General features: G+C 36.1%; 1 protein-coding gene and 1 non-coding gene across 5 annotated transcripts in view; one reads left to right on the forward strand and one right to left on the reverse strand.

The window, feature by feature from the left end:
- Window positions 1-21784, reverse strand: part of PCNX1 (pecanex 1) — a 226695-nt gene that overhangs the window by 100854 nt on the left and 104057 nt on the right. For 3 of the 4 annotated variants that reach the window (XM_053601578.1, XM_053601580.1, XM_053601579.1), the window contains 3 exons: window positions 10564-10654; window positions 8329-8386; window positions 6067-6284 (listed from right to left, as the gene is read on the reverse strand). In XM_053601578.1, the coding sequence (XP_053457553.1) occupies window positions 6067-6284; window positions 8329-8386; window positions 10564-10654 (367 nt within the window). The remainder of the gene's footprint in view (window positions 1-6066; window positions 6285-8328; window positions 8387-10563; window positions 10655-21784) is intronic. The other variant, XM_053601581.1, reaches the window with a different exon arrangement.
- Window positions 12452-12568, forward strand: LOC128594982 (U5 spliceosomal RNA). The gene has a single exon (XR_008382678.1). It is a non-coding gene; the product is annotated as a U5 spliceosomal RNA (small nuclear RNA).

The raw sequence follows: 21784 nt of genomic DNA on the forward strand, positions 1-21784 counted from the left end.
TGCCCCTGAGAAGTGTCTTTCTACTCCCCCCCAGAAGGAACACCCAATGAGGAAGCAACTGCTTCCACTGCTGATGATGCTAATGATGTTCATCCTCCCAGTGACGAGGGAATGGACGACCCCAACGCTATCCGGAGTCTCATAGCATCTAGGGAGGCATCTGTTTATTTTTGCAGAAGAAGTGCTGCTTTTATGCCAACAGATCTGGGATCGTGCAAAACAAGATCAAAACACTCCAAGATGATTTGGAAAAGAGAAGAAAAGAAATTTTAGAATGGGCCTACATGTTTTTTTTTTTTGTTTGTTTTGTTTTTTTACCCACCTTCTTCCCCTGACCCTTACTTACCCTTATGTTAGTTATCACCTTTGGACCCTATTAAAAAGGTTAGAGGCAATAATCTTAAATCAGGTCGAGGTCCGATATCACCAGCTCATTAACCACGAATCTAACTATTATTTTTAACCGCCCTCCATAGCACTGATGATGGGTAAGATCCCAAAACTGGGACAACCTAAGACAGGATATGGAGAGGCTGCACAGTGGATTACATTCATAGTACCCAAAGACGGGTAAGATCACTCTGCGTTCAGAGTTCAACCTAAGACAGGGACTAAACCGTTGACGTTTGTATCCCCATGACGGGTAAGACTGAAACTGCAAGAGCAGGCAACCTAAGACAGGGACTATGTTTTTCCGCCATACAAAAAAAAGGGGGGGGGAACTGTTGGGCCCTGCCATGTGCCTGAGGCCCACTGCAACTTCCCAAGCTTGACTAGAAGTAGATCCAGCGAGCTACTTCCACGTAGCAATGACTCAGCAAGGCCTGGCCTGAAACTGCCTCTACCTAGATATGGCCAACATGGTACCATGACAGGCCCAACCCTGTTTTACCACCCATCACACCATTTCACATACCTCATCCCCCGCCTCCTTTCCCCGCCCCTTCCCCATGCCCTAAATAAGTGGCTCCTTGACGCAATAAAGTTGAATTCCTGCTTCTTCAGACTCCGAGCTCCGTGTGTTCCTGTTCGAGCTGCCGACACTCGCCATCCCGCTCAGCCCCTGGGACGAGATCGGGTTGGCCCCGATCTTCCCTCAACTGCCACTGCCAGAGGACCTGGCAATGTGGTGTCAGTTGTAGTATCTTCTTTTTTAGTTTCGATTGAGCTTGTCTGGGTCTTTTCAATTCTGGTTAATGTAGTGAGAGGTCTATCAATTTTGTTTACCTTTTCAAAGAACCAACTTTTTGGTTCATTAATCTTATATATTATTTGTTTGTTTTCAATTTTATTTATTTCTGCTCTGACCTTAAATATTTTGATTCTTCAACTGGGTTTGGGATTGGTTTGCTCTTCATTTTCTAGTTCCTTGAGACAGTTCATTAGATTGCTGATTTGTAATCTTTCTGACTTTTTGATATAGGTGTTTAAGGAAATGAATTTTCCCTGTAGGACTACTTTTGCTGAATCCCACAGATCTTGATAACTTCTCATTTTCACCTTAATTTCCACCTTGACCCAATAATCGTTCAGCAATAGAGTGTTTAATTTCTATGACTTTGTGTATAAATGTTTCTGTTGGAATTGATTTCTAATTTTATTCCACTGTGGTTTGAGAAGAAATGTGGTATAATTTCTATTTTTTTAAATTTGTTGAGACATGTTTTGTGGCCTAAGATGTGATCAATTCTGAAGAATGTTCCATGTGCTAATAAGAAAAATTTATGCTCTATAGTTCTAGGATAGAATGTTCTGTGAATGTCGGTTGAACCCTGTTGCTCTAGAGTATTGTTTAAGTTCCGTGTTTATTCATTTCTGCAGCACAGGGGTCCTCAAACTACAGCCCACAGGCCACATGAGGCAGTGTGATTGTATTTGTTCCCATTTTGTTTTTTACTTCAAAATAAGATATGTATGTACAGTGTGCATAGGAATTTGTTCACAGTTTTTTTTTTAAACTATAGTCCAGCCCTCCAACAGTCTGAGGGACAGTGAACTGAAGTCCTTAGCAATTATAATGTTGGCGTTTATCACTTTGTTTAGTTGTAATAGAATCTACTTTATGAAGCTGGGCACACCTGTGTTAGGTGCATTAACTATTTAAGATTGTTATGTATTCTTGATGACTTGCTCCTCTTACCATTATATAATGAATGTCTTTGTCTCTCTTTACTATTGTTGATATGAAGTCTATATTATCTGATGTGAGAATGGATATACCTCCTTTTCTTTTTATTTCCATTTGCATGAAATAGTTTCTCCTCCCTTCACCTTGAGTCTGAATGAGTCCTTGTGAATCAGATGCATTTCTTAGAGACAGGAGATACTTGGCTGTTATATTTTTATCCACTCAGTTTGCTTATGTCTCTTGAATGGAGAATTTAAGCCATTCACATTTATTGAAATAATTCATAAGTGGGATATATTTCTGTTCATCCTGTTGGATACAACTGTATTACCTTGTTTTACTTCTTCAGCCATTATTTTTTTTTAAATGGGCTCTGAGCTTTAGTTTTTGGTGATTTTATACCAGTGTGTTTCTACTGGGTTGATACATGTATAATACAGATCTAAGTACTTCCTGCAGGGCAGGTCCAGTCTTAATAGTTAATTCCCTTAATGCTTGCTCATTTGAAAAACTCTTTTGTGTCTCACTCATATAAAAAACTTAGTTCTGCAGGATACAAAATTATAGGGTGATCATTATTCTGTTTAAGAAGACTAAAGATGGGGCCCCAGTTCCTTTTGGATTATAAGGTCTCAGCTGAGAAGTCTGCAATTAGCCTGATGAGTTTTCTGTTGTACATTACCTGATGTTTTTACTTTATGGCTCGCAGGATTTCCTCCTTCCTGTTAATTTTGGCTAGCCTGTTGACCATGTGGTATGGTGACCACCTCTGTGTGATGAATCTCCCAGGTGTTCATTGCACTTGTTGTATCTAAATACCTAAATTTCTAGCAAGACCTGGGAAGCTTTCCTCAATTATCCCCTCAAATAGGTTTTCTAACACGTACGTGTTTTCTTCTTCACCCTCAAAGATGCCCACGCCCAAAAGTCTTATGTTTGGCATCTTTACATAACCCCATATTCTTGTAGGCTTTGTCTATCCCTCTTAATTTCCTGTGGCTTATCCTTTACTGATTTGCTTAACTCAAAGGTGTTGTCTTCAAGCTCTGAGATTCTTTCTTCCACCTGCTCTAGTTTATTCTGAAGAGTTTCCACTGTGCTTTGTAATCCCTTTAATGAATTTTTCATTTCCAGAAGTTCTATTTGATTTTTTTTTAACAGTTCAATTTCTTGGGTGAATTTTTCATTCATTTCCTGAACTTTCTCTGTGATGTCTTTGTGTTGGTTTCCATTTTCTCTCATATTTCTCATATATTATATGCTTATTCACAATCCATACTTGGAATTCTTTATCTGACATTTCAATATTCTGATTTAGTTGGTACCCATTGCTAGAGAGGTGGTGGTTCCTTTTTGGGAATGTCCTTTGGGTCAGATTCCTCACACTTCTGGAGTTCTTTTGCTGATTCCTTCTCATCTGGAGCAGCTGTGGTTCCTTATTTTTGGATTTCCTTTCCTCATCTTTTTACTTTTATTTTTACATTTAAAATACCACCCTTATAAGCAGTATAAACTCTTATTTTCTTTTAATTGAATCTGATTATTTCTTGCTCTATCATTTTGTTATTTGTTTCCTTTTTGTCTGAACTATTCTTCAATCTTTTTCCTTTTTTAGCCTCTTTGTAGATTAAAAGTAATTTTATAATCTATTTTATCCCCCTTTTCAACATATTACCTGTAAATCTTATAATTTTAGTGGTTGCTTTGAGTTTATAATAGACAGTCTACCTTCAAGTGATGATATACCATTTCACATATAAGAAAATCACAGTAGTATATTTTAATTTCTTCTTTTCTAGGCTTGATGCTATTATTGTCATAAATTTTACTTTTATATATGGTTCAAACCACATAATATACTGTCACTATTTTTAAGTAGTCAATTATCTCTTAAAGAGATTTCATTGATGAAGAAAATGTTACATTTATCCATGTACTCAACCAGTTCTAGTACTCTCCATTCCTTGGGAAGGTCCATATTTCCATATGATATCACTTTCCTTCTACTGGAAGAGATCCTTCAACATTTTTTTATAATATGGGTCTATGCATAAAGAATTCTTCCTCTTTTTCCTGGGCGGAAAATGTGACCTTCTTTTTTAAAAGATGTTTTTGCTGGGTATAGAATTCTAGGCTGACAGACCCAACACACCCACACTTTCAATACTTTAAAGATGTGGCTCTACCCTCTTCTCACTTGCATTATTTCCAACAATAAAACTGGTATCTTCCTTATCCTTGCTTCTTTATACAAAACATCTCTTCTTTCTTTCATAATTTTTATTTTATCACTAGTTTTGAGCAATTGTATGCCTTGGTATAGTTTTCTTGATGTTTCTTATGCTTGAGGTTCACTTGGCTCCTTGGATGTGTATATGTATATAGCTTTCATCAATCTTCCAATGTTTTCCACCACTATTTCTTCAAAATTTTCTGTCTCCTTGTCTTCTCTTGTTCTACAGCTTACTTTCATCTTGCTTTTATGCTCTTTTCACTGGAGACAGCAGTGAGGAAAAGTTTTTTTCTGTTTTATTCACAATAGTTTCCATTGCTATGCCTTCAAGTTCACTAATTTGTAATAATATAATCTACCATTAATCCTATTTAGTGTATTTTTCATCTTAGACACGGTTGTTTTCAATTCTATAAGTTTGATTTGTGACTTTTAAAAAATATCCTCTGTACTTAACTTTTTAAACATATGAAATATAGTTATTAACTTTTAATGTCCTTATCTGCTCATTTTAATATCTATGCCAACTAACCATTTGGTGTCAATTTATTATTACTCATTACAGGTCATATCTCACTTCTTTGCATACCTGGTCATCTTTGACTGGACACTAGACATTGTGAATCTTAACTTCTTGGGTGCTGGATATCTCTGAATTTCCATAACTCTTCTTAGGTTTTGTTATGTTACTTGGAAACCAGTTGATCTGAAGAAGTGCTAATGTTGGGGGTAATTATTCCCCACTACTGAGGAAAATCTTCCTGAGTATTCTACACAGGGACAGACAGTAAAATGTAAATTATCAATGTCTCCAATCTGGCTGGTGGGAATATGCATTATTCCCAGCACTGTGTGAGTGCCAGGAACTATCTAATCCTTTCATATGGCTCTTTCCCTGGTCTCAGATACTTTCCTCACATATATGAACTTACTCATATTCTGCTGAACAGTCAAGGAGATTCATTGCAGACCTCTAAGATTCTCTCTCTAAGAAGCTCTCTACTCTCTGATGTTCTGTCCTATGGTTCTAGCTGTTGTAGTCTCCCTGGACCCTCAGCACGATTTCCTCAACTCAGGAAGTCTGTGTTGCAGTATAGGAACTTTCTCAAGTCATTAAGTTGGGGCCGTGCTAGGCCTCACATTATCTGCTTGCCATCTCTCAGAGATTACCATCCTTTGGTATCTCATCACCAATGCTTTGAAAACCACTGTTAGGTGTATTTTGTTATTTTTTGTTGTTTCACATGGGAGGTTAAGTCTAGTCCTATTACTACATGTTGACTGGAAGGAGCTGCTGGCTATCAAGTTTGTAATACAGTACTCCAATGTGTTTACCATTAGAAAGCAGTACTAAGAAACAGGGAAACAGAAGTTTCCTCTTATAATGTTTATATACCTAGGATCATATTTCAGAGCATCAACATTTCACACTGTCTGGTTTTTAAGTACTAGTTGTGTGAGTCTTATTGATAATAAGAAAGACATCTTTGTATAAACATATTAAAATTGCAACAAAAAGGTATTTAATGAATTTAAGAGAGTCGATACTTGGAGGCTCTATTACCTTAAATTTTATCTCAAGAGGACAAAAGTAGAAAACATTTTCCAACATGATAACCAAGTAAAAACCTCATTGAGTAATAAAGGACATTTCAACTTAAAAATAAAATCTGTGCATATCATTAGTATCACTTTATAGTCTCACCTATCAAACAAGGCCAAAAGTGTGAGTCTGTCAAAGTTTATGCCGATCCATAGCTGGGGTAGTATCCAAAAGCGATAATAGTGTTTAACCTTTTGGGCAGCTTCTTCTGTTGGACCATAAGTAGCTGCCAAGTCAGGGCTTAGATCAATGTCCTGTTGCTCCAACAAATCTGTATCAATGGTCAATAGTCTATTCAATCGAATCTGTGGGAGAGAGAGCTGAAAGAAAGTCAGCATTAAAAGGCTTAAAATCTCTTCAGTCAAATCATAATTCAAGAGTTACTCAATCAGCTTATCAAGTATCTCTACTCCAGTCCACTCCTTGTGAATGTATGATGATCATTAGAAACTACAGAAGGCAACAACAAGAAGTGAACTAAAACAAAGTGAATTAATCAACAGACGTTTGGAAAAGGTTTTATTAGGGACATATTTAAAACCTTAAGATCTGGTAACTGTACAGCAAGTGAATCCACTAAAATCACTCACAGTGACTCTGTAGTGGCTACTCTTCTCCTTGACCATCTGTGTCTTTTCTCATTGAGCTATGAGCCTCATTATTAGTCTCAAATGTGAACTCCACAGAATTAGATCCAATGCTTTCTACTCTCATGTCTTCCCACAGTCTCTTACCACTGTTGTTACTATGTTCAAATCCCTCATTCTCAATTGTTTTGGCAGGCTGCTCACCTGAGGCTATATAAGAAATTACTGTACTACATTCCTTTTTAGCTTTAACTCATCCATGTATCAATTCACCAGCCTCCTCTTCCTCTGAAAGCACCACAAGTTTACTGTATCTGGCATAGTATTAGGTAGCGTTTTGCTATCTTAAGGCTCATACCATTTAAAAGTTGAAAATAATCATCTTCCCATTTTTGCTTTCCTATGGAATTTCCAGAAATACACTACAGCAAAAAAGTACAGTGAGTCTTTATTTTTCAAACACATATATGGATATTGTCAAGAAAATTTGCTTCTTGTATATAACAAAGCCATTTCTATGTCTAAGCACTGACAAACACTTCCCAAAACACCTTTTTTCTTATACTCTACAAGAGTTTGTCAACTTTGGCACTATAGACATGTTGCCCCAGATATTCTTTGTTGTGGAAGCTGTGCAGTTCATGGTAAGATGTTTAACAGCATCCCTGGCCTATAGCCAATAGTTACCAGTGAGTATGCCCCAGTAGTAACAAACAAAAATGTTTCCAGACATTGCCAAATATCCACTGCTGAAAACCACTGCTCTAGGCCAAATCAGATCTATTGTCTTAAAACCCTACTTGCAATTGACCTTCAGGAAGCCACTAAAAATTAATCCCTTTGCACTACATTCATCTACATGTATCCATATTTGTAGTTTATAAGGATTTTTAACCATTTTGTCTTTTCCAGCTTGAATATATTATATATATATATACATACTGATGGCAAAAGCAGTGCTATTTTTAAAAAATCTCCACTGTATCTCACACGGCATACTTTTTATATAGTATTGTCATTACTAAGCTTTGTACACACACACTATTATATTAATAACTAACAGCAAATAGTTAAGAAACTACTTTAAATATTATAAATCTTTTTTTTTTTTTGTAGAGACAGAGTTTCACTTTATTGCCCTGGGTAGAGTGCTGTGGCGTCACACAGCTCACAGCAACCTCCAACTCCTGGGCTTAGGTGATTCTCCTGCCTCAGCCTCCTGAGTAGCTGGGACTACAGGCGCCCGCCACAATGCCCGGCTATTTTTTTTGTTGCAGCTTGGCTGGGGCTGGGTTTGAACCCGCCACCCTCGGTATATGGGGTCGGCGCCCTGCTCACACTGTATCTCACACGGCATACTTTTTATATAGTATTGTCATTACTAAGCTTTGTACACACACACTATTATATTAATAACAGCAAATAGTTAAGAAACTACTTTAAATATTATAAATCATTTTTAAAGTAAGGTTGCAAAATGGCACAATTAAAAATGCTACATCAGATTATGATGTTGGAGAGTAAATGGTCCTTTACATAACCTCAATATGTATAATTACTGTTCATAACTATTGCTAACTAAACCTTAAATTAACAGTGGAACACACAAGAAGAGATCCCCTGGGGTACAGCAAAGGTGATTTTGCCATAGTTTTTTAAAAAAAAAATCAATATTTTTAACTTCAATTTTTCTGATTTTTATAGCTATTTATATAGATGTATATTTCAGATTTAATCTGAAAAATATATCATGTTATGAAAATAAAGAAAAACCTACCACATCATGTGGATAAAATCGAACTGAGGTAGAACTGGATACATGAGAATCCGTGTCACTAAAATGAAAGAGATTTTAAAGAATAAACTGTCAAACAGTAGAAAGAAAAATATTATAAATCCTTTAACAAATAGATGAGATTTACACTATCTTCACTTTTCCGTGTAAACTTCAAAATACAAACTAGCACTTTCCTAGAGTTGTGATTAAGAGCACAGCTTCTAGGTGCAAGTGTCTACATTCCAATCTCTTCTGCAAGTGAATGTAATCTTAGACAAGTTACCTAACCTCCAGATATCCTAGCTTCCTCACCAGTACATGTAAGTACCTATATCATGAGATTCTTGTGAAAATGTTTAAATGAAAGAATACAGAGAAAGCAATTAACATATTTTGCCAGGAACTAGTAAAGACACAATAAACTTAAGCTACCCATATAAGAGCCGGTGTGACAATTCAGCTTCCACAGTACACTCACATTTGGATTTCAAACTTTGAGGCTTTACCATATTATGGTGTAGAGAATTGTTCTCTTGAATTACACTAAACAAAACAGTGCTTCTGTTCTTCCATTCTTGTATTATTTTCACTGTTACAGGATTAGGTAACACTCTAATTTTTAACAATTAAATTTAATAATTTTTTGAGAGGGTGAGTTCTGAAACTAGATTAAAAGAACTTAAAGAAAATACTTATCTAAATGTTCTATCTTTTCAGCATGCTGAACTGAATGACTATAAGATGTTGTTGCTTTAACTAGTCCCTCAAAACTTAAAATATAAGTAAACTGCCCATGGATGAGCAACATTTAAAGAAACGTGACCCCATTATTAAATTGAAGTTCTAGAATAAAAACCAAATAACTCTTGTAGAGAAAGTGAGCTAATACAATAATGAATTTCAAAGCAGCAATTCAAATAATAAGATAAAAATTTTAGAAAATAAAATTTTAACACATTCTAAAATCATAATTAAGCTGTAAGATCAAGATTTCTAATTTAATTTCTTTTACTTATTTACTTTTCTTCTAGCCTCATTATCTTACAATTCCTTCCTAAGGGAAGGAAAGAAAAGAAGATAAAGATAACCTATGACATATATTTTAAGAAATTCTTCTTTTAAGCTAATAAAAGAAATTTTAAATAAAATGAAAATTGGTATTTTAAAAAGGTACTTGAACAATACTTACAAGGAAATAAAATTTTACAATTATACAAAGAAAGAATTAATGGGTTTGACTAAATTATATAAATAGTTTTCTGATAAGATTGTTGACATCATACGACACAGAGAGAGCACAAATGATAAGTTTGAAACTGAGGGAAATGCTGTAAGACCTACAGGACATTCTCATTTAATTTTTTTAAACACAGAATAGCTTTGATTTTAAAAATAATGTTGTTTTTTTCCATAGCAAAAGAATTCTACCTTAAGTTTTCGAAAACAAATGCAGTATGACAATTTATTTATTTATTTATTTATTTATTTATTGCAGTTTTTGGCCAGGGCTGGGTTTGAACCTGCCACCTCTGGCATATGGGGCCGGCTCCCTACTCCTTTGAGCCACAGGCGCCGCCCATGACAATTTATTAAAGTCAATGTACACATATCTTCAAAATAACTTTTGTATCTGACCTGGTGACTATAGTTAACAAAAGTATTATATACTTTTTTGTTTCTTGAGACAGAGCTCACTCTGTTACTCTGGGTAGAGTGCTGTGGTGTCACAGCTCACAGCAATCTCAATCTCTTAGGCCCAAGCCTCAGCCTCCCAAGTAGCTGGGACTACAGATGCCGCCACAACAGCAGGCTAGTTTTTCTATTTTGAGTAAAGATGGGGTCTCATTCTTGTTCAGCCTGGTTCTCGAACTCCTGAGCTCAGGTGATCAACCTGCCTGGTCCTCCCAGAGTGCTAGGATTATGGGTGTGAGCCACTGCACCTGACCAATGTATTGTATACTTGAAAATCACTGAGAGAACAGATTTTAAGTGTCCTTGCCACAAAAAAAAAGTATGTGAAGTAATATGTATGTTCATTAGCTCAAATTAGCCATTTAATAATGTATACTATTTCAAAACTTCATGTTGTATACCATAAATATATGCAATTTTGTATGTTAGAAAACTAAACTATAAAAACAAAAAAGTTAACTTTTATACTTAAAGGCCTAAAAACATTAAATATGGCAAATACATGCAAATATATACATACTCCTAATATGACTTCACACATACCAGATATTAGATGCTCTTCTTGCTGCTGGTTCAAAATTCACAAGTGACATATCACAGCCACCAGTCTCATAGAGCGTAGAAGAAAACTTACCTAGCAAATAAATGATTATTTTTAAAGGCTATTAGAATACTCAGAATTTTTCCTTCAAGATACATTAAACTTCTTAACTTTTTACATTTTAAGAAAATGCTATATTTCTTCAAAAATATTTTTAAAACAATGATCTGCATGTAACTCAGCATGAGGTGAATTTTAAAAAGTGCTGGACAGTCGGAAAAATGTAAACAGACATAGTTATTAACAGTAAGGGATTTATGCCAGCTGTAAAAGACCTATCTTTCTCTTTTTTCCTACTAGCACACTCAATTCAAGTAATCATGAATAAATTCAATGCTATTTAAAAGTCATCTGACCACTACTTACAAGTGGTGAGCGGCCATTTGCAAAGCTGCTTAAGTTCTAAGAAAGCTCAAACTACAGGACAAGAAAATTGTGTGAGTGCCTCGGGAGTGGTTTTTCTTTTCATTTTAAAAGAAGAAATGAAAAGTCTCAAGTGTGATCTAAGGAAGTTTAGTGATTTGAGATACAATAATGTCAGTGATAATTAAATTATAGCATTTAATGAACATTACTAATTGTATGATTCTACCACAGAGCTCTACGAAAAATTTAGAAACAGCAATTACTACAGTCAAATTATCTTTACAAAACCAAAAAAGTTTAGAAATTGTATTGGTTGCAAATGAATATACGTTAAGATAAAAATAACTCTCTTAAAATGAACTTCATAATATGAAGTGATTTTTGATAATGGAATTTTTAAAACTCTACACATTGCCTGAATGCATTCTTCACCTTTGAGGATCTTGGAAGCTATATTGACGGTAGAGAGGGAACATAAATAAATTGATCTAAATGTCCATGAGGGCAGTAAGATAAGTATATAATTCTGTAATCATTTGAGTCCAGGCTACATTCTGAGTATGTGATTTCTGTTTTCCTAGCTGGAATTACTGAGGTTACAAATACGAGGAGTCTTAAAGGGCAATTTCAATTTGTAAAAGAGTTAAAGGTCAGATTTTTCCATACCTATGATGCAAACAGTATACAATAAGGATTTTTAAATTTAATTACTTTTTTAAATGACAATAAAAGGACTTCATAGTATACCAATAATATAACTAAGGGCTTACATAATATCTCAAGCACTACTTCATTTTTTAAATATACTAGAACCAGAAAAAAATACTTTAATGACTACAATTGAGTACTTTCTATTGGTCCTGGATAGAATATGAAAAATTTTATTTTATTATGATGTTAAAATGCTCCAGCAGCATTTTTTTGTCAGAATAATATATTCTTGAGATAAATGAGAAAAACACTATGAAATGCTCTGCTCGCTTGCTGTGTTTTTTCAAGGTTATCCAGCATGTGGATTATCTAAGCCCGCTTCTTCTCTCGTTGGTCATGAGACACTGATTCTTAGCACCACTAATAGAAACCAGATTAATAAACTGAGACAATATAAGCTGTCAATTTGGCTACTTCATAGATATACTACTGTAAGTTTTTTTAAAGAGGTTGGGTAAGCTGCAGAAATTGCTAGTGAAAAAAAGTAAATAAAAATATTAGCCCAAATAAAATTTTAGAATTATTTTAAATGATAACTTTTTATGCTCTGCTCTTTCCTCATTTATCATGGATAATCAAAAATTAGCTGTGCTACCATGATTAAACTTACATTAAGAAAAAAAAGAAATACCTGATCAAAATCATAGATTACATAAATGCAGAATTATAAACTTAAATTAACAAATCACAAATCAACAAAGAATAGGGAGGTCTTGGCTACTGTGTGTGAAGCTCAATAGGAATGGAATGCATATACTCGGGCTTCTCTCCAATCATATAAATCTTTTGCCTTTTACTAAAGATTTCCGTGGAGAGAAACAACTGAATCATAAACATGTGAAACTTGGTAAATGGTCTGTAAAGCTAGTGAATGATGCCCCATGATCATATCAATGTACACAGCTATGATTTAATAATAAAAAAAAAGAAAATAAAAAAGAAGGAATGGAATGCATAAACTTATTACAACACATCATTTGTATATATTTTAAAATAATTCTATATTTAGTAGAATTTAAAACTATTACACAATATTCTAAGTATTTGGGCTTTCTATAGAAAGTTTAATAATATGATTTGTTTTGGGTACATTGAAAATAATATTTACATGAAACAAAGATGAACTAAAGACATTGTCTTTGCAATTTTTAAATGGAATAGTGAAAGAATTTTATTGTGTGTTCATTCATTATACCTCCATGTTGCCTTTTATGTATAGATTCCAGTATTAAACCTATGTAGAAACAGTGGCATTTTAAATAAATATATACATAAACAAAGAATGCAAAAGAAAGCTTTTATAGACCAAAAGAGAGCTAGAAAAATTAAGTAGTTTTATTACTACTAAAATCTACAGCTCTAAATATTTATATACATACCAGTAACTTTAAACAGAAGCATAAAACACATCTATAAAAAGGGAAACTGATTTTAACAGATATACATGACTTCAACAGTGCTTTTATTTTTTTTCCTTAAGAAGTTTTTGTTTATCTACTAAACCTCACAAGCATGTTCAGATTCTTAAAAATACACATGGCCCTTGTCAGAACAAACTAATATGGTAATAAGGCAAGGTATATTCCCAATTTAACTGTAAAAGAATAATTTTGTCCCTCATATTTTTGGGTTTGGCAACTGACAGCTCTTCAGAAGTACCAAATCTTATTCATAAGAGAAACAAATCAGAAAAAAGTTACCTTCGTGTATCAGTAAAAAACTTAGTAACATTTTAATGTGCTAACAGGATAATTTACTGGCAGCTTAAAAAATAAGTGAAACAGAAGTAAGTATATATATTGCTATTGGTTTATAAAGATTAGAGTATTTTAAATTTGTACAAGTTTTCTTGGCAGGCACAGCAATTTTACATATCCCATTTGAGGTTAAAATCATCAAATTTTAGATCCAAAGTGAAATGTGCCCTTGTTAATAACCCTATTTTAATATCATTCTGCAGTAAAAATAATACTTGAATTTACATGCTGATTATTTCTAATAAATACAAACTGGGAAGAAAGAAGATCAAACAAATGTGTCTTCCTCACTAAGCCATCTCCCCATGAGTCAACCCCCAAGTCATAATTAATTATATCTGATAAATTAAATCATGGCTTTGTCATAATTTAAGAAAAGAAGAAAAAAATCATTTTTCATCACACAAAACTGGAAGCTGGAGTTTCAGACTTGTAAAAATGATGGTGGACGTGAGATGGCATCTCTAAAGATAAAATGAGTAAGATACCTACCTGGCACTTCTCAGTTTTAAATGTTCAAGAATGACTGTTATTGTCTATAAACATTATATTTTTATTACAGAATCATTTTCTCAAGGTAGAATTTCAAAGTAACCACCACAGGTCAGTAAGTGATGAACAACAGGAAGGTGAGCAATATTGGACACCGACGTGAAGGCCAAGGATACCTGAAGCATTTGACCAAAGCCACTAATGGGACAGCAGAGAAATTCTAAACAAACCCTGGCAAGATACTAATGAAAGATTTGAGATTGTCTAACTCACCCAACCAGCAAAACTGCTCACCACACGAGGTGCATCAAGAATAGTAAGAATAGGTCAGTGATTATATTCAAAAGAAGTTTTGAGACAAGATGGTGGACACGAGACATCAGCTGCCAGACGGTCTCATAAAGAAAGAAAAGCTTTACATGAAAAAGGAAAAACACACACACAGATGTGGTATAATTCCAAAGGAAAAGTGCCAAAGCCTACCAGAGATTCCACGGGGAGAAGTTATGGAGCAGAAAACGAAGGAGCAAGATAATGGCAGAAATCATACCCCAAGAGGCGTGGAGTCCAGAGGGCACGCGGACAGGTTTATTTCTCCCTTCTCCACGGTCTTGGCAGTCACTGGGCTCCCAAGCTGCAGGAGAGCTCTTCTCCCTTCACAAGCCCAAAAGCTGCTGCCCCAAGTGAACTGAGAGTATCCTGAGGACAAAGCACCAGGCTGCCAATAATATCCCTGGGATCATTTCCCATAACCACTGACCCAAGCTGAGATGGCAGGCACCAGACTGCTTCTCCAGCCACCCTGTACATTGGTCCTCCCCAGGGGGCTTCAGCCCCTCAGTCTTCATCCCGCTTGTTCCCACACAAACATTTCCCAAGTCCGGCCCATACTGTAGGAGCCACAGGGGCCCAGTGGGTCTCAGGGGATCTGCATGACCCAGAGCCTAGACATTTTGGGTGGGCTGCCTTCTGGAGAAAGGGATAGAGATGACCAGAGTGCCAGCCTTGTTCCATTCAGGCTCTTTTCCTCCCTTTCTCCTGCCCGTGGCTACAGAGAGATGATTGAGCCAGGGCTCACAGTAACTGCTTTCCCCCTCTGTTCAACATAGAGTAGGGCTCAAATTTTCTAGACTTTTTTTCTCCATTCTCACTCCCCACCCACGACTGCCAGGAGAGATATTCAGCAACCACGCTGAAGCTTCCACAGAGACCTTTCCTCTAGGAGTCCTGCAGCACACTGAGCTTACCAAAGCAACCTTCAGCAAAAAGAACAAATTAAGAGGCAGCACTTTACCAGACTTCAAGCTATAGTACCAGGCTATAGTAACCAAAATAGCATGGTACTGGCACGAGAACAGAGACACACCAATGGATTGGAACAGAAAACCCAGATATAAAACCATCCACTTATTTACCATCTGATCTTTGACAAAGCAGACAATAACATACCCTGGGGAAAAGAATGGTTTTTCGATAAATGGTACTGGGAGAACTGGATAGCCATGTGTAGAAGACTGAAACAGGCCAGTACCTCTCACCACTTACCAAAATTAATTTCATGCTTTAAACTTAAGGCATGAAAACTAAGAATTCTAGAAGAAAATGTTGGAAAAACTCTTAAGAAATCAGCTTTGGCAAAGAATGTATGAAGAAGACCAGAAAGGCAACTACAGCAACAACAATAAGTAATAAATGGAACCTGATTAAGTTAAAAGGCTTCTGCACAGCCAGGAAAACAATGCAGTAGAGCAAACAGACTACCTACAGAATGGAAAAAAATATTTGCATGCTCTGTCAGCCCTATAAAGGGATAATCAAAATGTATGAAGAATTCAAGCAAATCTGCAAGCAAAAGTCAAACAAATCCATAAAAACATGATGAACGTTTTTCAAAAGAAGACAGACTAATGGCCAATAAACTTATGGGAAAAAATGTTCCCTATCTCTAATCATCAGAGAAAACTGAAATCAAAACCACAGTGAGTTTCACCTAACTCCAGTGACAACCAAAAAAATCCCCAAACAATAGAGGTTGGCATGGATGAAGAGAAAGAAACATTTATTCACTGTTGGCAAGACCGCAAACTAGCAAGACTTCTATGGAAAGACCTGTGGAGAGGCTTCAAGGAACTAAAAGCAGGCCTACCATTTGATTCAGCGATCCCTCTACTGGGTATTTATCCTAAAGGGAAAAAAAGGCACTTTATCAAAAAGATACATGCACCTATTTACTGTAGCACAATTCACAATCACAAAGATGTGCAACCAACCTAAGTGCTCATCAGTACATCAGTGCATTAATAAAGTGTGGCACATGTATATCAGGGGGGTACTACTAAGACATTAAAAAAACAGAGGTGAGGGCAGTGCCTGTGGCTCAGCGGGTAGGGCGCTGGTCCCATATGCCGGAGGTGGCGGGTTCAAACCCAGCCCCGGCCAAATTAAAAAAAAAAAAAAAAACAGAGGTGAACCTGGATGGAACTGGAGACCATTCTCCTAAGTGAAATTTCACAAGAATGAAAAAACAAACACCACATGTACTCACTATGAAACTGGAACAAACTGATCAACACTCACGTGCACATTTTGTAGAAAAACTCAATGGAAACCAAGCAAGTGTGAGGGAGCAGCTGAGGAAGGGGTAACTTCAAACGTAACGGGTACAATGTACACTATCCAGGTGAGGGGCACAGGTACCTGTAAAGTTGTATCAAACTGTACAAAAACAATTCATGTAACCAAAACATTCATATGCCCATAATATCCTGAAACTACCAAAAACAGGGTATAGTCACTACTGCTCACCTAAGAAACTGCTATTGTATTCTTGATGTCACTCATTTCTCTAAAGATACCTACGTAGCTTGAAAGAAGGTGGTTACTAGAATGACAAATCATCTTCAGGGTTTTTCTAATCCTCCAAGTACCAAGTACCAACAATAAAGGAGACTTCTTAAATTGCTTGGATAATTTTCTTACTTGACCTCCAACCCCATCTCTGTTCATTCTGGGTTCTCCAAGCCAAATCCTGGTAACATTGTCTAAACTGACTTCTCATTTTTCTAGTATTATTCTTAGGGCAGGGAGGCAGTACAAGAAGAGAGAGAGAGAAATATGGGCAGTTAAATTTATAAAGTGTGTTTCAGAAGACTAATGGAGGACCATATACAACTATAAGATGACCAACTTCAGTACTCAAGTAGGTAGTACATAAAATGCTTGTTTCTGATGCTGGTATGTGTGTTCACAATGCTGTCTCAATGAATAAAGTACACTATTAAGAAAGAAGGCCTTTAACATCGCCTTAATTTCTTAGACAGCACACTCCCCCTTACTAACATGACCCGTGACTCTTAATTTTCTCCCAGACAGAAATAACTCACTATATTGCTTAAAAGTTAGTGGACTTTTTTCTCCTAGGTCAGGGATTAGTAAACTTTTTCTGTGATAGGCCAAGTAACACTAATAAATATTTTAGGCTCTGTGGGCCAGATAGTCTTGTAACAATTTAATTCTACCATTGTATATATGAAAGCAGCCACAGCTAAAATGTAACATAAACACATATTTATTTTATTTACATCCATTATAAAAATAGGCATCAAGCTGGACTCAGCCCACAAGCCGCAGTTTGCCAACCCCGTTCTAGACTATGAGTTCCTAAAAACTCTTTAATTCTCGTGATACAAAAAAAAGCAAGTCACTATGCTACTTGTAATTTCAAGTTTCAATATTTAGAACCAGCCTGTTGATTCTTCCTAAAATACGCAACACTGTGCTGAGTTTTTAAAACAGAAGAATAGTATAGAAAAGGGTAGGTATGAGAAGAAAGAGATTGGTTTAGAAGAGAGCTTTAGGTGACTGGTAAGGAAAGACAGGTATCTCTATTGCTTAGCAACCGATATATTTTACTGACATGACCATCTCTTTCTCTAGTTCTGACTTTAAACAACATGTCTTAACTCATTGTTAAGACTCGACTCCTGGGCAGCGCTTGTGGCTCAGTCGGTAAGGCACTGGCCCCATATACTGAGGATGGCAGGTTCAAACCCGGCCCCGGCTGAACTGCAACCTAAAAATAGCTGGGCGTTGTGGCAGGCGCCTGTAGTCCCAGCTACTCGGGAGGCTGAGGCAAGAGAATCGCTTAAGCCCAGGAGTTGGAGGTTGCTGTGAGCTGTGTCAGGCCACGGCACTCTACCGAGGGCCATAAAGTGAGACTCTGTCTCTACAAAAAAAAAAAAGACTTGACTCCCACTCTCTAGACCCCAAATCAGCTGAACTTTCTAAAAGTATTGTACAAGTTCACATTACGCTATGATTTCATCATCTGTTCACATTTCATTTCAAAGGGACAAGTCTTCTTCACCTTGGTAAAGTAATTCCTAACAATGATATTGATGACATTAAGACTGGTCAGGTAAATAAAAGGCATGACACGAAAAGTAATAAGTGATTTCTGTAACATAAAGACCTTTGTTTTTATGTATAGGAAAAGACCTGTTACTTTTATAGTATGTGGTTATCTTGTTGAGAAAAGTGTGCTTTTTCTTTTGCCAACTATCTGCTTTTATTCATAAAAATAAAATGTTCTGAAGTAAAAAAAAAGAAGAAAGTGTTTATAATTTGTATTATATTTGACTAATAAGTTTTATTTAAAATATCAAAAGAATTCTTAGACCTCAATAAAGGCACCACCCAATTTTACAAATGGGTAAACTATTTGGACACACTTCACAAAAGAAGATACGTAGACAGCCTACAGACACATCCAAAAATGCTCGCCATCCTTAGTCATAAGAAAAATTTAAATTTAAACCAGAATGAAAATAAACCATTATAGACCCCTTAGATCTGAAATTATAAAGGCCAACATAAGCAAATGTTGGCAAGAATGGGAACAACTCAAACTCACTGGTGAAAATGTGGAACTGTGTTCAAAAAGATAGTTTAGAACTTTTATTTGCAATAGACAAGAACTTGAAACACCACAAATACCGAACAACAGGTGAAAAGATAAACAGTATTCAGTAAGCTCATGCACAGTCATTAACAAAAAACCACTAATACATGCAATGACATACTGAATCTCAAAAACCTGTACACTTCATGAAAAACTAAACACAAAAGACTGTGGTGTATGACTGCATTTGTATCAACTTTTAGAGAAGGGAAAATCACAGTAACAGAAAGCAGATCAGTGGTTGCCTGTGGCCAGAAGCACAGAGGGGACAGACCACTTTGGGGCACAAGGAATCACTGAAAGTAATGGAAATATTCTGCATCTGAACTGTGGCATTTCACAGGTGTACACATCTGCTAAAACTCGGTGATTGGTACAGGCTAACGGGATGCAATTTATTGTACCTAAATTATATATCCATAAAATTAATGAAAAAACAAGAAAATAGACATTTCCAGATAACAGTCTGAATAGATGGATGAGCATGAGACAACATGTAGTAAGTGAGATTTCCACAAAATATTAACCAATATTTTGGAGAATGAGAGTGGTTGTACTATTTTGGTGTTTCATTAAAGAAAAAAAATTACTCACGAGAAGATTATTTTGTAGTATACAAAATAAAGTTTTCTACTCTCCAGGGATAGCCATTGCCAAGAGCAATTTCTATGTTCTTCTGAACAATTATATACATTTTGTCCCATAAGAAATGGATCATTCTCCTTGTAAATATTGTTCTGAAATTTACCATTTTTATGAATAAATATCCTAAATTTTCAAGTCACTAATACAGATGTATCAAGTTCTGAGTATTGCATTATATTGGTGTACTATCATCTCCATAAGCAGTTCTCTAGTGATGGACCAGATTTTTCTTTACAGTTTTTCAAAATTACATTAGTATCTACCCTGTTTCCCCAAAAATAAGACAGTGTCTTATTTTTAAGGTGTGCTCCCAAAGATGTGCTAGGTCTTATTTTCGGAGGATGTCTTATTTTCAGGGAAACAGGGTATGTATATATGTCTGTGCACGTTTGGCAAATTGGTGGATTAAAAGATATGATTCCCGCCTTGGCACCCACAGCTCAGTAGGTAGGGTGCCGGCCATATGTGCTGGGGCGGGTGGGTTCTACCCCAGCCCAGGCCTGCTTATCAACAGCAACAACAAAAATAAAAAAATAAAAAAATAAAAACAGCAGGGCATTATGGTGGGTGCCTGTAATCCCGGCTACCTGGGAAGCTGAGGCAAGAGAATGGCTTAAGCCCAAGAGTTCAAGGTTGACGTGAGCTGTGCTGCCACAGGTGACACAGTAAGACTGTCTCAAAAAAAAGATATGATTCTCAATATGGACAAAGCAGAGCAAGAATAAGTAATTAAATAAACAAATAAATAGATAAATGAATAAATAAGGTATGAGTACTTTTGATCTATAATTTTAACTGCCCTAAAAACGTCTTTCAGTTATCTATTTCTCCAGGCCCTTTCCAATATCACTACACTTTCAACTGATGATAAACAATCTCAATCTTGTTTTTAATTTGCAATTTTAAAAATTATGAACAATGTTGACCTTTTGGCTCATGACTGCAGACTACTTGCATTCCTTCTTCTTGAATTTCTAACCTTTCTAGTAGGTCACTGATCTTCACCTTGATTTGAAATCCTTACTGTCTAATTTTGCCCAACTCATGATTCGCCTCCAGTATCCATTTGCTCCTTTTTCCTTTTAATAATAGGACCTGACTCTCACTGAATTTTAGCTAGATTTCTGTCCATCTAGAGACATTTCCCAGCGTCATGTGCAACTAGAAATTGCCATAGAACTGTGTATGGCCAATGGGAGGTGAGAGAAAGTGAAAGGCCCAAGTCACAAGTCAGAAAGAAAAGGTCTGTATGTCCTTGAGTCGGTCATTTTGGACAAGGCAGGAAAGCCAGATATGACAACACAGTCGATCCATCTGCCAGAAATGGCTCCCAGTAAACTGTTGTGAGAGTAATCATCTCTTTTATTTCAGCCATTAATTTGAGGGTTCTCTCCTTTAAAGAATCTAACCTATATTCCAACGAGTGCATGTATTAATTGACTTTAATTTAAAATCTTAAGAATATTCAATGTGGCTCAGCGCCCATAGCACAGTGGTTACAGCGCCAGCTACATGCACCAAGGTTGGCGGGTCTGAACCCAGCCCAGGCCAGCTAAACAACAATGATAACTGCCTGGGTTTTGTGGTGGGCACCTGTAGTCCCAACTACTCAGGAGGCTGAGACAAGAGAATCACTTAAGCCCAAGAGTTGGAGGTTGGGTGAAAGACATAGTGCGACTCTGTCTCAAAAAAAAAAAAAAAAGAGAGAGAATGTTTAATGTTCAGAGGTAGATAATCTAGCCTAGTGCTTCCGTGAATTCTTCACAACATATTAGCAAGGGACAAATTAAATATCTTAACTGGTCCCTATAAATTTTGGTAAAACTCCTAGGGCATTTCAGATATCCAAAACTGTTTGAAATAATATTCTATGTCAGGGGTCCTCAAACTGCAGCCCGCGGGCCAGATGAAGTGGTGTGATTATATTTGTTCCCGTTTTTTTTTACTTCAAAATAAGATATGTGCAGCATGCATAGGAATTTGGTCATAGTTGTTTTTTTTTTTAAACTATAGTCTGGCCCTCCAACGGTCTGAGGGACAGTGAATTGGCCCCCTGTTTAAAAAGTTTGAGGACACCTGTTCTATGTAGTCTTTCCATAGTAACAATGATAAACTTCTGAGAATTATCCAAGAGATGAAGGTTGGAGTAGATAAAACTTATCTAGATTTATTTTTAACTTTGTAAAACACACACTCCCAAACCCTAACAGAAAAAGTATAAACTGCTATGAG

The sequence above is a fragment of the Nycticebus coucang genome, chromosome 9 (genome assembly GCF_027406575.1).
Source record: "Nycticebus coucang isolate mNycCou1 chromosome 9, mNycCou1.pri, whole genome shotgun sequence".
Classification (NCBI taxonomy): domain Eukaryota; kingdom Metazoa; phylum Chordata; class Mammalia; order Primates; family Lorisidae; genus Nycticebus; species Nycticebus coucang.